Here is a 17594-nt window from a genome sequence, read left to right on the forward strand (position 1 = left end):
ACTAGAGTTAGAAATGTCAGGTTGGTATGCCATCACTGATTGCTTAATAACCTTTCGAAAGACCAGTATGACTGAAAATTGGTGCCAATTTAGTGGAGAGAAAAAAAACCCTGACTAATAGCAGTGGGAGGAGGAAAGTTCACAGTTAAACCTTAGGTGATGATCATTTAATGTCAGTGCTGTTTGTTTTGGAAAGAAGTTGCACAACAGTCTCATAGGTCTCATTTACTGGGTTTTGGTGTGGTAACACATATAATTGACGAGTTTTCTGTTTGACAACTCATAGAAAAAGGTGCAGGATGATTTTTAGCGTCTACATATAGGTTTTGTGCTGTTGAACAGGGCCCACACTGGATGTGTGAGCAGTGCGTTTGCATCGCAGAACGTTCTTGCTTTTTGATTTAGGAATAACTGATTTCACCCACTTGTGAAACGGCTCACCAGATTAAATATGAGCCAGATTGTTTTAAGAATATGTTTGCAAATTAATCTCGTTGTTAGGTCTTCACAGATTAAATTACTATTATTCTGTAATATTATTATGTCTATAATATTTTGGATAAATCTTTAACTTATCCCATTTTTATTTTGCTGTCCATTGTTTAATCCTGACAGATGTGCAACTTCTGTTCTCAGTTGTATGTTCTGGGGCCGTATGCTGTCCATGTGTGAACCTCTAGTATCCAAAACAAACAAATGGATTGAAACGTGTCTGGAGCATCTTCTATTGTAATTTCAAGTTCATACTACGTCATGATGACTGCCAGGGAGCATCTGCTGTAGCAAAATGGCAAACAGGAAACAGAAAACAGTTTTTTCTTCTGTGGGTTAAAAATTCTATTGGCAGTTGGCAAACCAGTTAAGAAGGGCCTTACATCCACCTGCCGGAGTGGAGTGTAAATCAATATTCATGGCCTCTTATTCAACTATTGGCTGTTGACATATTTCAAAATAAGTAATAAATAGACTGATGACTTCAAACTGCTGCACTTCTATGAGTCTCTTGCGGTTTTCTTTTAATTAGACTGCGGTTTTCAGTATTTTCTCTTATAGACAACAGTAAGAGAATGTTCAAATGTCCTTATTTTTCCGGCTTGGCACCAGTTGCGTGACGAAAATGTCACCATGACTAGCTCTGTTGACACATGAGCTCAGTTGGACATAACACAGATTTTGTACTGGAAGCAGAGGAGAATCTGTTGAACGTCTCTGTGACCGATTTGGACATTTGTGTTATCCTCTGTGTAATGTCTCGAAATAAAACATGGACATTGCTCCAGTCCAGCTGCTCGCTTAACTGTTAACACGGCATAGAGGTCGTTGTATGTTAGATAGAACCCATGCTACACATCAAAACAGAGTGAGCAGTTGGTGGCTAAGAAAAAGAATAATTTTTTTAACCATCTTCGTTACTCGTTAATGCAAAATATACGTTGAGCTGGTGACGTAATGTCTGTTTGTTGTCGCTAGTTTTTAGCGGCACCAGCTGTTAGCCGCAGATTTCGGCTCCAAGTGGACTTAAAACACATCAGTGGCTCATTGTTTACCGTGTCCGACACCGAGACTCTGGTCTCCAGGTTTCTGGTCCCCTGTCTCCGGGTTTCTGTTGTACACACCGGACGCCGGGTTCCAGCTCTCAGCTGTCAGCTGAGCGGCCAGCCGGTGAGCTAGCAGGCTAACCCGTTTTGTTCAAAATATCGTTATAATATTGCATATCCATTTGAACAAAAAATATCGCGATATCAGTTTTAGTCTATATCGCCCAGCACTATGTTCTTCCCCGTGTGTGTCTTAACACTGGCTGCGTGTCTGCTAAGTTACTACAGTAAGTAATGTTATGTAGAATGTCAATATAATTATCAACAGATCTTCTCTCTGTTTATTTTTGCGGGGAACCATGCAACTCACACACGACAAAGAAGCGAGGCTCTAATGTGAGCATCTGTTAACATCGGCACCAGAATTGAAAACGTGCATGCAACATGATTGAAGTAAAGCAGCATAACCACAATGCTGTTCAGAAACACTTGACTAAGAAGTTCTTCAGTTTTTGCCTCCACCTTAAGTGTGAAAGAGTCATGTTCATGACAGTGATCTGTGTTCCTTTAAGTGTTGACTTCACATTCTGTTCCATCACTGGCCTTTAGAGTAGAGAAGCTCCTCTTCTTCAAAATATCATACGAGAGGACAGATAACAGGGAAAACATGTTGAGCTCATCTCACTGTTTTGTGTCACTTTATGAGATACTTGTACAGTGTCACAGGGAGGCCTGTAATTACATGATGATGAAAATTGTCTCTGATGACTGGGTTTAAAACGTTTTAGGACTCTGAGGCCTCACATTTTGGCCATGCTATGGCTGCTTTTAGTGTATTTTTACTGAGACACATAATTATCTGATTAACACACACGACTGATGAAGTGCAAAGAAATTGGCTATGTGACAAAAAAGTTGTATCCATGCACAATTCTGAATGCACAGATTTTGGTTCCAAGCTAAAACTAAGAAGATATACACGTTTTCCATGGAATATTATAGGATGAAGGAAATTCTGTACCTGTATCTATGCTTCAATTATTTGTGGGTTTAACACAATAACTGTTCTTTTGAGTGAGGAACATTCCCTTACCTTCAACAGATGGAGCCTGGTCTTGAGCAGCATAGATCATCTCTTTGAAAGCCTGCAAAAGAAAGTAAGTTTTTTAAAATATTGAAACAACAATCATTTGAGGTTATTATAATGAGATACAATACAGTGCAAAACACCACTACACATACAGGGACTGTGGTGTTCCTCATGAAGTGCTCAGTGAGAGAGGTGTATTATCATCATATAAAATGATATCTAAGATGATTTTTGTCCATATCCCCTCCTGCTATTCGTGAATGTAGCATTATTTGAAAGTATGATACATGTGCGTACCATATGTGCATATATTTACCAGATGGCAGCAGTGGTAACTATTTATTTATAGTTTTTGGCCGGCACAATCCAGAAATGTAACAAAAATATAGAGAAATAAGAAAAGAGTCACGTAAGAGGAAGATTAATAATTGACGTTTCTTTTCTCATTGCCCATTTTTGTATTATTCTTTTGTTGTTGCTTATTTCATTTATATATTATATATATGTTATTGCATGTTCAAAATAAACTACTACTACTAAAATGGCAGACCAAGAAATAGCGAACGATTTTTGTTGTGTTCTGGCATGCGAATAGGGCACTTCTGATAAAAAACATCAGTTTGCCTCTAGAAGTGAGTCAGTCACACTTAAAAACAGCATTTCTCAGATGGAGCCGTCTGAGCAGAGGTTGTCTACCACCTAGGCGACATAGTCTGATGTGTGTGTGTAAAACACTACCACACAAATATGTGCGTCTCCACAACAACAGTGTGTCTGTTTACAGTAAGGCTTTGATAATCATTCTATTATCAATAGTTGATGCACAATCAGTAGAGTGAAGAATAGTAAACAAAAACAAGTCATGTGAATGTTGTTTATCTTTATTCATATAAAGAGAGAGCTCTAAATGCAGGTCATGGAGGTCAAATGGACATTTTGCAATTGCTTGTTCCAAACGTAAGAACAGAATTGAGAACGAAAAGATTCAGGTTTTCAGCACCTGTTTGGAACAATCTTCAATCTGAACTTCAAAATCTAGTACCCTGACTTATTTTGAAAATGGGACTAACCTGGACTAAATAAAATAAACATTTTACATTTTGACACAACACAACCTACTCTTTCAACTACTGAAATAACATGAAAGAACCTTAAATTGTTTTAAATATAATTTCATATAAACCGTATATATTTAAGTATTAAAAAGTATTAAAAAATTAAAAAGTATTAAAGTATTAAAAGTATTAAAAAAAGTATTAAAAATATAGAATATTTTTTATTTTTATAGAATGAATATGATAGGAGTTTTCATACTGAGTGAGAATAACAAGACACTGGCACTGCAGTGAGAGATGTCAACTTTATGTGACGTCAATGTGACAGTACAGTCCTTTCAATGTCTATTTTTTGCTGGGGCCCATGAGCACCACATGTGCAAAACAGGCGAGATGCACAAACTCTTGCTGACACGCCACGGCAGAGTGGCGTGAGAGGCACGTTTGCTCACACAGGCACTGGGATGAAAAAACAAAGACTGTATTTGATGATGAGTACCATATTTTAATATGGTGGCTTGTTTTGACTCACCCACACACACTGCTCCACAGTAAAACACACAAATAGACAAACACTGTTCAATGAACTCATGCAGCTTAGGTCTTCAGTCACCAAAAGACATGTTTTGGTGACAGAAGTAAATAAATACAAGCTGTCTGTAGTCTGATAGTAGTTATCTGTGCGTCCGAGACCCTACACCCCACCCCCAAATTCAGCAGTATCTCAGCATCTGCACCACAGCAGCAGCAGTTGAGAAAGGACTTGTACTGAACTAATGATGTAGTATTATTTCTCTCTAAACTAGTGGTTTTCAATGCTTTTATGTCAACGCTCAAAGTCCAAACTGGAATCTCAAGGCTATTTTACACTAATTTTACCCTCAGGTGAATTGAAAGTTACTTGGGTAAACAAACCAGGTTGAAATATCAGTTAGTAAACACCTTGTCACTCTCATGAACCTGGTGAAAGACCACTGTTGTGGCGACATCCTGGTGTGTTTCAGTGCACATCACTTTGACCTGTCTGAGCTGTCAAAGAGGAAATCCTCCTTCCTCTTGGAAACAGCACAACTGATTTTAAAGTAAGTACAAATGTAAACTTACAATGACTTCCTGCAGTAATGCTGCTGGATAGACTCAAAACAACGCACATGACCAGGAGGATGAAGGAACAGAATAATCAATCAAGTTGATATTGTTAATATTTTTTAATATGAGCACGAGTAGTTGCATTAACTAACTGACATTGTCTAAATCACATGAATAATCTAATAATAATGCCAATCTTTAATCCAAAGCATATAAATATAGACCATGTATAAGAAATAGAAACTATTTCAGTTTGAGAAGTGAAGTCTAGGAAGAAAGACAAAAGTAGCACTTAACCACCAGGGGGCGACTACACTGGACGCAAATAAAACTCTTGAATGCATGTCTACGAGAAAATGAGTCTATAATTCTCAATTGTTTTATATAGTATTAATAAACATTTCCCTGCAGAGTTAACGGTCTCAACTTCTGAAAATTATGTTCCAAATAAGATGATTATAGATGATGAGGAATGGCACATATGAGTGGACATTACACGAATAGTCACAGGTGACATCCACAAACCTATGGATGTGACAATGGTCAAGTCACAAATCCTGAGGCTTGCTAATTGTCTTTTGAATAATTGTAAAGGTAAGGTAAAGACTTATTTTAAAGGGTCACACACTCAGGACAACATGCTTAATTTCATTGTGCCTTTGTTGTATCAATTTCTAATCAATAAGATCACAGATATGTTGATATGTGCATTTGTATCATTCTTTCTTCCATGCGGTTACAGCGCCCTGTACCAATGCAGTAAAGCTGCTGCAGCCATTCAGTCTCCTTCATGCCGCCTGTGAGTCAATTTTCAGTGGCACTGCAGCTCGTCTCTGGTGTAGAGACGAGGAGTGACACCACAATCATTCAGTCTCACGGAGTCACAACAAGACAAGAGGACACAGACGGCATTTTTCCATCGCTTTCACTCAAGGGCTTGATAGTAGAGTGGTCAGTCAGCGCTGCCAAAATGGCAACAGAGCACAAGACAACAATAGTCTCACTGTGTCCCCACTCTGCCCGCCAGTCTGTCAAAGAGCGACTTCTGCAGCAAACAGCAGAGCAACTCAAGGTCATGTTAGAGGCCACACCGTCAGCTTACAGTCACTGTTATACCAGTACTGCTGCTACACTACTGTAAACAACAACAACCAACACAGTGTACACAACAGCAAGCATCAACAAAGAAAGCAGAGAAGGCAAAAAGACGTCTTCCACCATCCACTGTGCTGTCATCTTAAATATAGAGCTGCAGTGCTCGGATGTGGGAGCCTAAATCATTTTAAAATGAAAATGATTCGCTTCAAGACGAGTGTGTTTCAGCTCTTTATCAGAAATAATCTGCACCCAGAATACCACAGCGATCTGTTATTAGACCAACCACAAGGTTCACAACTGGCATTAAATGTGTCTCCTTTGACGACATGTGATCACAGACCTTACTTCCCCCTCCTTGTATGCAAATACAATACATACCATACAAATGTGATTGCTGTTTGAGGGGACAAACTAATCTTTTTTCTAGTCCTGTAGCCTTGTTTAACATTACATTTGTCTTTCTATCATTTGTGGGCTCCATCCCAAAGTGGTCACGTAAAGGCTTTTCCTCACAGTTCAACAGAGATGCCACTGCTGCACTGTAATGTACTGCAGCCATACAAGAGGATTTTGTTGGTTTTCCACTGTTCGGTTTTGTGGAATATCACATGCACCACAAGAAGTTCTACAAGTGATATTGATATATACAAAACAATCAATGTAATAATGATCTCTGCGGTAGGTGGGGCAGAAGTAGCACTTTTAGAGATTTCTTTCAATATCTCGTGCATTTCTTATGCAAGTTACCAGCAGCAGTTGTGTGATTAACAGATAGATAGAAGTTCTTGATATTTGTAGATAGATAATAAATTAAAATTTAAAAAACAAAGTTTAATTCTACAAATGCATAATTTGACAACGGCAAACAAATGAAAATAATTAAACAGCCACTGCAAAATATACATTACACAATTTCTTGACTCGAGGTTCACAACACACTTTGCTGGTGAGGGTGTATGAGTATGAGTACATCGCAAGGGACAGAGAGAAGTCGAGCGAATCTATAAACTATGCTCAGTTCAACCCTTAAATGAGATTTGAATAATAAATAATGTGTTGACTGATGTGTCCTGGATGAAACGCAGCCCAGGAGTTTTCAAACTAAAACATCACGCAGCATTTCTAAACTTCTCCAGACTTAACTGGAGCAGACACACTTCTGCCACAGTTAGAAAATACTTCTACAGGGGTATTATGGACGACATTTGGCCTCCACTTCTCTGTCCTCCTGTTTGATACTGTAACAGTAACACTGAACACTAACGACACAATCTTTGTGTTTTCAGTCAATGACGGCATGAAAACAGAGCAATAATCTGAGGAAAGAGGTCGGGATCAATGCAAGGCCTTTTGCCACTGTAACCTGAGAGATTAGACACTCAGCAGGCAGAGGAGAGTTACATCAACTGCTGTAAGTGAGCCCCATGTACTTTCACTGTAAAAACACACTCTTCTCACACAGAGAAAAGTGAGAAGACGCTGAAGCCCATATCAAGCGTCATACTGGTATTTCCACAAGGGACCAAGCCCAGCCCATATTATTTTGAGATGTGTGAGAAACAGACAAACAGTCACACGAGGGATAACTTAACCAGGTCATCCTTGAACATGTTAGGAATCACACCGTTAGACTGTACTCACATTGCATGTGCTGTAGGGCTGTAACTAATGATAATTTTCATAATCAATGAATCGTTTATTTTCTCGATTCATCGAGTAATTCTTTTTAATTGTTTCAGCCCTAATGTGCTGTACACTCGAGTACAAAATGCAGAATCTTTTTGCTTACATTGATCATTAATTACATAATAAGTGTTAAGATTTATGAACATCAAGTGATCGGAGAGCGAACTAGACTCTTTCCTAGTGCACCTCCTCTCGTTTACGGTCTCACAACTTCACAGGAGGATCTGACCAAACGCAGGGGCAGTTCAGAGAGAGTGGGTGCTCCTATTGGCTGTTCCACTACACCTCCAATACAGTACCTGCAGAGGAAGTCTCAGTGACATGTGTGCTGAATTGTAATGATGGAAATGGACAGCCTGTCTGCATCTGACTGTTACACTGGCTCTAATGTCAAAAGAACACAGAACCACAGAGAACAGTTTCTTTTAATATGATGTAAAGTAACTTGTGGCGACGTCGTGGTGCATTGTTCAACAATCTGTTGTCATGTTGTATTCCCCAGTAAACACACTCACACTCAGGTTTGAGCAGCTATTATTGCTACTATTATTATCATCATTATTGTTAGAGTAGTCCCAAGCTCAACCGGTTCTGCCTTACTAGGACGAGGTCTCCATGAGGACTACTGGTCTTGACAAGGTCAGTGATTATGCCAGAAAATGTAACAAATTCACACACACACACAACTAAGATACTGCTAAACCATTTCCCATACTCAGATGTGTGAGTGTGTATGTATTTGGTCAGTAGGCTGGCTCAGCATGTGCGAAGGTGCAAGTTTCCAAAACAAAACACACGCAGCTCTGCAGGAAGGAGGGCTCTGCTTATCCTCACAGATTACCCTACTTATGTCCTGTCCTTCCCTTCCCCTTCACTGTCCACTCCCTCCTTGTCCTAGCCTATCGCTGGCCTCGTACCTCAGTAGAGTTTCTATGCACACATGTGGCTCCACTTTCGCCATTTAATTGAACAACTGTCTGTTCTGCTAGGTGGTGATATGCCACCTTTTGGCTCGTTAGTATATGGCGTTTCCCTATTATGTTACAGACCAAAACAACTTTAGCATCATGCACCATCCATGGAGCGTGCGCAGACAGCACGTATTGGTCAATGTGCACTCAAACTGTAACGGTGCTCAACAACGTCCACGCGTGTGCAGACCACTGCGGAAATGGGGAGATGGCGACATGTACGTAACGTGGACCCAAGTGGATCTCTACAGACACACAGACCTAGAAAGTATGACCCGGGTCTAACATTACCACTTTCAACAGGCTGAGTGAAAGAATTTTATAAACAACAAGGCTTGTGGGGTGCTCCTGGTCAGCAGTGATGAGTACCTACGGACAGTGGTCAGAGGAGGCACAAACCACTAAATGATGACTGGGTTGTGCTGAAACAACAAGTCTGATCCGCAGCCGCTCCAACTTGCAACATACAGCTGCTCAACGTCCCTGTGCCACATACCACAGGGCACCTTCAGAGGTTTTGAGCGCATGCCTCACAGTTCAGAGCTGTTTTAGTGGCACGTGGAGGTCCAAAAGCAGATTAGGAAGGTCTTTTTTTTTTTTAAATGCTATGGCTCATCAATGTTTAGTCCACAGGGGAAGAATGTGGATTGCTTTTAATAGTTTAGTTAGACCTGCTTTCTTTGCAATAATTTGTCAATTTATGTCTAATTAGACAATGCACTTGTGCAAAGAACAAAAAATGAAGGTATAATCTTTTTCTGTCTTTATTGAACACATCCAACAGTCAAACTGTGGTGGATCTCTTTTGGCATTAATAAGCTGAAACCAGTTCTTCCAGTTGCTGCGGAACATACCTATGCAACATTCAGAAGGAATTTTGAAGCATTCTTCTACAGAGACGCTTCATTTCAGACTTTACTGTTTCATAATTCAGAAGCAGATTTCATACTGTCATTAATATCAACAGACTGTGTTCCCTTCATTTGGGGCGACACTTGTTGTATTTTAGTAGGGTGCATGTGTAATAAAGAAGTACATGTTACTGTCTCCTTCAATGTGTTTCCTGGTTGTAAATCGTTTCCTGTGCATTTGTGACGAAACATGACTGACTAGCAAAAATAAAATTGACAATGATAAAGAAGTAAATTGGCTTTTTGCAGCAAGTTTACACACATTAAATTTAAGTGTAAAAGAATAATTATATAGTATGTTTCATATAAGACTTTGCCGACGAGAAAGCTGTGGGAACTCCATGCATGTGGTCTATGCATGTGCACTGACTTGCATGATGAGTGAGTAGGTTTAAGAATGGACCCTTTAATACCAGTTAGGCTGATGTAAGGCAGTTGCTTTCATGTCAAGAACATTTCCCATACACAAAGCCTTTTCCTTTTGTCGTAGAAAGATGTACATTTATCAGATGATTATGGCATTAAAACCTTTCAGAATGTCAAGACTCTCTTTTAATTCACCTCTATTGATATTTTCAACTACCTTCAATGGACAAATCTCATCTGTGTGCCAACACTAACCTTTATCGTATCTGTCCACATCTCTCCATCTATACTGGCCAGCATTTTGCTCTGCCGTCTCCTCTCTCTGACCTTCTATTCTTTCCCACTCCTCCTCCACTGTCCTTTATCGTTAGCTTTTCATCTTAATCATAACAGAAGCAGAGCAGCAGCAGAATCAGCAGCTGCCTTCCATGACTGTATTCTGCTGAAAACAGCAACACGACGGACCAGCAACAGGACTAAAACCCACAGACACGCAGAAAAAGACAGGGCTGCCACTTAGCACTTTAAGGCATAATATGTCAACAATTCAGAGTCTATTGATTTTGTAAAGCAACAAAATATTATGAATGGACCAAAACACATCACAAAAATGTTTGGCTACAGAACAAATGCACTTGAATTTGAAGTCTTTTCAGAATTTAAAGCCTGTGGCCTCTTCAGATACCTTATCTTATCTCTGCAGACAAAACAAACTGGTATTATTTTATATCTATTATTAGAGTATTAAGATACAACTCTGTTGCTGTACTTTGAGGCTTGAGGTGAAATTCCCAACATGCAACGTATCTCTATGATTCAAAAAAGAATTCCAGAAAATAAAGCGTTAAGTGTTTAATTATGTCTGCCAGTTTCAGAAGGCACCTAAAATTGTCTGCTGCAATTCAAAACAGAGAATTGTTGATACACCCTTATGTCTCTGTCTGCTTCTCATTTCACTTCAGCTAAAACCAGCAAGCATCAGCAAACTAACTTCCCATGCAGCTTAGAGTTTCCACCACTGCATTATGGTGACTCAGTAAAAAGTGAGGCGCTCATTTATGAAAGAATAAAACACCTCAGGTCAATGGCATATGGAGGTTATATATAAAGAAACAAGGTGCTGCTGAATGGTACAGTCATTGTCCATCTGGTCCTACACACAATACTGCATAGGACAAAAGAAAATATCAAATAGACAGGTTAAAATGATTGTTCATGTTTTATTAAATGAGGTTATATGGACTTGAATATAGTCAGTCAGCATCTTACACAAAGCTGACTGCACCAACAAGCAAAAACAGAGGTCAGCACAAGCTCAGAGGACAACTGAAATACTCTAATTTAGGAAAATGTTTCCCACTTGATCTGCCTCCATCAATAAGTTTGAGGCTCAATACCATTTGTTGTTTTTTACTCTGACCATTTCCCCTACTCTGGACGTCTTTGATCTCATAAGACTACGTTTATTTCTTTGGATTCACCTGGTAAAAATTGTATTATCCTCCATTTAAACCAACTCAATGAAGGATTTCAACCTTCAAATAATGTCTCCAAGATTATTTTGATGGTACATCAACTTACAACTGGGTGAATGTTACCTCTGTCAAAGCCTGAGCAGGTCAGCATTGCCTGTATTGGCACTATGTTACTTCTGGTCTCAGGTTCAGAACTACAACATGCTACTTTAATATGGCAAACGTCAAAGTACAATCACAGAACGATTTACCAATTGTGAGGGGAACCTGAGAGCAAATCCTACACTGTGTTTACACTAAAGTGTGCCCCTTAAAAGACTGAATTTGAAAGGTTTGTTAGCCATTCCCCAACTTCTCCCTCTACCTCAATAAAAATCAGAACGCTCTATGTTAGGGATGCAACAGTACAGTTTTCCCACGGTTTGGTATGTATCACGGTTTTTGGGCCACGGTAACGGTACGGTTTAGATATCTTAATATAAGATTACTCAGACTAGCAAAGGCAATATTGCATTGTAAAAATAATTCATTAAAAGCACACATATAATCAAACCACAAACTTTATTTAAACAATAGTGCACTCTTCAAACTTTCTTTTTTCAGAGTCTTGTTCACTTGCCATTGTTTCTGCACTGTTCAGGCAGCGCTCAGCATGATTGGCTCCGGGGGAAATTCAGCAACATTCGGATTGAGGGTTTGATATCCTTTTTTGCATTTATCAAAGTATCATCAATGTTATGTTCCACCACTTGCTTAGCTTGAAATTAAAAGTAAAAAGCCCACATCCTTTCTTTGAACATCAGGTATGTTTTTTTCATGCAATTACATTGTACATTAATGATATTTTGCAATCCTGTATCCAGTCAATATAAGCTTTCACATGAGTCAAGGCAAATCTTAGATGATAGACTCAGTGTGTCAAAATCCACTACTGAATCATCTGCATTTCATGCAGTTTGTAAGGATATGCAAATCCTTGAGTGTTCAGGCCATAAAGCCATTAAGCAATCTGTTAATGCAGTCAATGCGTCTGCTGAGTCTTACAGATGACCATCATGCATTTACTGTATTTTCTTACAGTTCCTGTCTGGGAGTCATGCGGTCAGTCTGTGAGGTTATATAAAGCTTCTTCCATTGTACATTTATTTGTCGGCTGTGAGTCAACAAAGTCAGAGTCTGTTGTACAGGCTGGATTAAATTAGAGTATTTTATACATTTCTGCAGATAAATCTAAATAACTGCACACTGCTGTTCCAATGTCAGCGCTCTAAGCTGAGCAGGAGCTGTAATAAATCATAGCATGTTTGAAACAGGCCAGCATAAATACAAAGACACCCACAGTCTTTGGTCTGGTGCCCATCATATCATAATAACAGCTCAGGGTACATATCTGTTTATATAGATGTCGTACTAAGTGTCTGACCCAAGCACAGCTGCCTTTAAAAAACACCACATCCATGAAACAGGCCTGGTCAGCATGGTTCTGCAAATCCCAGAGGCCTGACTCCTCCATCTTCACAGGACAAAAACTAACCGGGCCCAGGGTCAGATTAACAGCTGGGAAGAACAACGAGCTACATCTGGTCTGTGTTTTAACACTACAAGAGATCTGACTCCAAGTGAAAGTGCTGAGGAAATAATAAGCAACTCAACGGTGCACCAGAATAATCACAAAACAATCACACGCTCCTGTTACAAAGACACACTAAGATTAATATCAGCTTCATATTGTTGACCCTCGGAGTGTGTCCATATCAAAAGCCTTGTTGTGGTCTACAGTCAATTGTCTTTGAATGGGCACAAGACAACCTTCATTTCCCAGGAAGTTCCTGTTTGGTCACTTTTGTAAAGTCACAGCAGTACAAAGTCACCCAGTACATTTCCATGCACAGTTAAGTCAAGCTACAGTTGTAGCTCAAATACAATGTTCAGTTGGCGCTGTCCCAGTATGCAGTGGGGAATCAATTTATGAATAAAGTATGTCCATCTCTGCTATGCTACACCCCCTTTCATCTTGTAAGCTGGCACCTAGGCCAGCATGAGTTCGACTCAGTTCTGACTGAAGGTATACAAACTGTCGTGGCTTAACTTCCAATCACAATATATAAGTACAATTCAGTCTTCTAAAAGTCTGTTTTTGTTGGATTAACCCCATTTTTTTAATATGTTAACACACCAACTGCAATTTAACACAATGCAATCAGAAACAAATCAGAAAAGTCATATCTTGACTTACTGTGTTGAAAATCAATTTGCTGTTTTTCAGCAAAATATTCGTCCTGATAACAAAGACAATAAAACGGTCAAAGCCATTCATAAATGCTACAGTCGACATAGCCCTTGTAGGGCTGCTGTGTCTGTGTCACGACTGAACCTAGTCGGCGTTCACAGGGCTTTACAGCTGATTTACCAACTAAATGAGCTCTGTTGTCTGTCAATGAGAGAACTCACCATTTACAATCACAGTCACTATGTAGAGCCCACCAATTAGGACTGATAGTGAAAGTAAAACATTCTTATATTGATAAATCCTCTGATGTAAGCAATGATTTACTCCCTCATAATTAGTTTCCATATGTGTGTAAAGGCTCATTATGGCAAAGTTTTGAAATTTGATTTGCAAATTGTCCACTGTGGTTTCTTTTCAAGCTAATACATACATACTATTATTTAGTCCTTCTAACAGATGCTACGGTAATTTAAAATTTCAAAGCATTTCCACAGCCAAACCTTACAGATGATGTTTGAGAGCTGTATGATTTGCAATTGAACAAAAGCTTATGGGCTCCTTGTTGTTGTTGTTTGGATCTGTAGAGCTGAGCTAAGTAGGGTTAATTCTGAAGGACGGCTGAACCATTTCTACCAGCAGGAAAAGACCTTTGGCTCAAAGCTTAATGTGGCTGTTCTGCAAAAGGAACGAAGGCAGAACCAAAACAACATGTCAGGAGTGCAGAGTGGAGATGACTGATAGCTTATTTAACTCTCGGCTCTATCTCAAACTGACAGAAATAAACAGAATAAGGCGTTGATGAACAAATAATAAATAATCTAAATTTAGTAAAACACCACTTCAAAGTCAATTTTACTGAACTGAATGTCATAACATTTGGGGATTTGGTGCGGTGGTGAACTCGGTGACACAGACTGAAAGAATGTGCTGCAGGCACACTGGTTGTGACCTGGCAAACTGTCTCTTGTAAGAAATACTGCAACTATGCAGATAGATAGGTCAGCTCATCGGTGCAGGGATGAGGGAGAAACCCTGTGAGCAGGAACATTAGAGCAATCCTGCTGGAAATATACACTCCTAACATAAAATCGTAACGTAAAACACTACACCTCCAGATGCAACTCGAGAGCTTGTATATATTAACATAGGCTGTGGTAACAAATGATGCTGTACTCATCAGTCCTGAGTGAGGAAACAAAAACACCCTGCTGCTTTTCTCTGAGGCATACGAGCAAATGTGTATGATTACTATAAATGCACTTCCGCGTCCACTAAGCTCTGAAGCTCATCAATCTCTGACTGATTCCTTAATGGACTAACAAACAAAGTAGGGCTTCCACCTTACCAAGTGCTGTAATGAGATGTGATTTGATGCTATACAAATTTAATTGAACTACAACCCGGGTCTGCATTCTGGCCAGTATCAAACCAATAACCAGTTAGGAGTGGCTCAATCCCACCTTTTCTTCTCCGACACCAATATAAGTCTGACACAGTTGTTTAAACTGCCATGTTTTTAACCACACAATTGTGCCATATCTGTGCAAAATGAAGCATGAATATGTAATCCAAGTTTTTTAGAACATATCAGATTTTATGTTGCTTTGTTGTACGAGTACAATTTGAATATTAGTGTGAAAAAATACTCAAATACACAAATACAAATGTTTTTCTTGAACTTATTAAAACTTCTGCTAAAAATGTTTATGTTGTCTTTTAGAGATTCAATGTGACCTAAAATGAAAAAAGCATAGTGAGGGGACAACATCAACTAAATTCTATAATTTGTGGCTGCAGACATCGACTGTAGAACATCTCTGCATCTTTGGCAGACAGCTTAAGCTGGGGACACTATAAAACTTTCACAGTTGTTACTGAATTACAAAAGACTTGGATTGCACACATGTCTACGAGCGACATTTTAAAGGGTAAACAAACATCGCCCATTGTTGCAGTTGGGTCAGCATCAGTACACACTACCCAACTGTGTCCAGAATCAGCTGAAAAAAAGCAAACACCTTTGATTGACTGCAACTGAGGTCAGGTCGGGTCTATTACTCTCATGCGCAGATTTCTGTGCCATCTAGCCATGCAGACTGTCCCCAAATGAGTGCTGACTGGTGCAGACTCTGCCCAACTGTGAATCGGGCAAAACAATTTGTAGTGTGTTCACAGCTTTACTGGAAATACATGGGCTGGCTTATTGGACACCAAGAATTGACAGTGCATCAATAAAGGCGATGGTTCCCAAACTTCTCACGGTCCCGTACCCCTTCAGACATTTGTCCTCCAGACATCTCCCACTTCAGAAATCAACTGCAATGTTTGTCTGAATTTGACCGTATGCCAATTTTTGTGCCAGTTTCAAAATGTAATCAGGCTGTTTGCAAATCATGTTTTTGTTTTTAGTACAAATATCCCAGTTTGGTCATCACTGAATAAAGACATCATGAAAAATGTGTTGCAACTGCATTAATGAATCAAAGGCTGGACACTGGGCTGTCAGTCCCTCAGTGACCCTGGACATCCTGACCTTAGAGCACAAGATACTTGAAGCTGGAACAGCCTCTACCTCTGAGGATTTTGGTGGTGTTGGTGGGGGTGGGGGGGGGTTAAGATTACCCAGCTCAATAAATGATGACTCAGCGCAGAATGCCTTATGTGTGTGAGACACACACACAGTTGATTGGGAGAAGCTCACTGCAGCTCACCTAAGCTAACCGTAGCGAGCTAACAACACATCCCCTGGTGTTTGTGTCCGTTTACAGCCGCAGCCGCTCAGCGACACCACAGCGGAAACACAAACACCCCCCCCAGTATCTCCCTCCCACAAGAACAAAACATGAATTAAAAAAAAAATAAAACAATGTCCCAATATCGGGTCTAACCGGTATGACGGTGAACGCTCGTTGACTTAGCCAGTGAGCTAGCTCGAGGTGGCTAAGAGCGAGCTAGCGAACGTACCTCATACTGGATGTACTGTTTCCTCCACTCCGGGGTGATGTGAGCGGAGAGATGCTCTGTGAACTTCATGGTGATGCGGCGCTGCTGCTGCTGCTCTTCTCCCCCGCTGCCTTCTCACTTCAGCCGGGAGCTGCTGTCCTCACCTCAGCTCAGCTCAGCTCACCGAGGTGGTTTAGGGATGTGTTTTTTTTTTTATGACACTCTAACATCCGAAGACAGGCTGCTGCTGCTGCTGCTCAGGGACACCGATGTCCCCCGTCTGTCCTCGCGCTAAGCTAAGCTAAAATAAGCCAAGCCAACGGCTCACATTTCAGTGCGTTTTTCCGCACGCACACGACGAAAAGTCACACCCTAACAACACGGGGCGACGTTGACATGATGGTTTCATGAGCGTTTGGTCTGTTGCAGTCAGACACTGATGCTAGCTCACTGTGGCTATCTTCCTCCTCCTCCTCCTCCTCCTCCTCTCTCACTGTTGTTCAGCCTCTCTCCACCTCCCTCTCCCTCGCTGCCTTCAGGTGCACTGGGAAATATGAACACCTCGCCCTCCTTGAGGATTCACGGCCTTTGTTGGTGGTTGTGACGCGAGGTGTGGCATTTTGTCCACGAAACTCGTTCCAGAAGTGACGCGTGCGAGCTCAAAGGAGGTCACGAACACGGCAATTTGATCAGTGGATAAAGATTATAGACGTACAAGTTTAATTTGTTATTTCACCCAGTTCAGGGCTGGTTTTACTCATGTATATATTATTAATGTCTCCGCTGCGATCAAAAGAGTATTAGGGCCAAAAGTTGTTTCAAAGAAAGTAAATTATTTAAATAAAACAGCATTAATTCTGAGATTAAAGTCAGAATTCTGAGAAAAAGTCAGAATTCTAAGAAATTCAGTGAAAAAAAGTAAGAATTCAGAGATTAAAGTTAGAACTCTGACTTAATTCTCAGAATTCATGCTGTTTTATTATTATTAGTATTATTATTATTATTATTATTATTGTTATTATTATTATCATCATTATTTTTTATTTATTTATTTATTTCCCTACTTAAAAAAATACTCTTTATAGATCTCTGTTGAAGGGAAAGTTCAGTTTTGTTGAAATGTGGTTTGACATGCAGGTCTT

The 17594-nt window shown here is 39.9% G+C and overlaps 1 protein-coding gene across 1 annotated transcript in view; it reads right to left on the minus strand.

Moving 5' to 3' along the window:
• Positions 1-16942, minus strand: part of LOC122771396 (xenotropic and polytropic retrovirus receptor 1 homolog) — a 30061-nt gene extending 13119 nt beyond the window's left edge. Inside the window, exons 1-2 of the mRNA XM_044028952.1 lie at positions 16474-16942; positions 2632-2683 (exon numbers count right to left, since the gene is read on the minus strand). Of these exons, the coding sequence (XP_043884887.1) occupies positions 2632-2683; positions 16474-16542 (121 nt within the window). The 5' untranslated portion in view covers positions 16543-16942. The remainder of the gene's footprint in view (positions 1-2631; positions 2684-16473) is intronic.
• Between the last annotated feature and the right edge of the window lie 652 nt (positions 16943-17594).

The sequence above is a fragment of the Solea senegalensis genome, linkage group LG1 (assembly GCF_019176455.1).
Source record: "Solea senegalensis isolate Sse05_10M linkage group LG1, IFAPA_SoseM_1, whole genome shotgun sequence".
Lineage (NCBI taxonomy): Eukaryota > Metazoa > Chordata > Actinopteri > Pleuronectiformes > Soleidae > Solea > Solea senegalensis.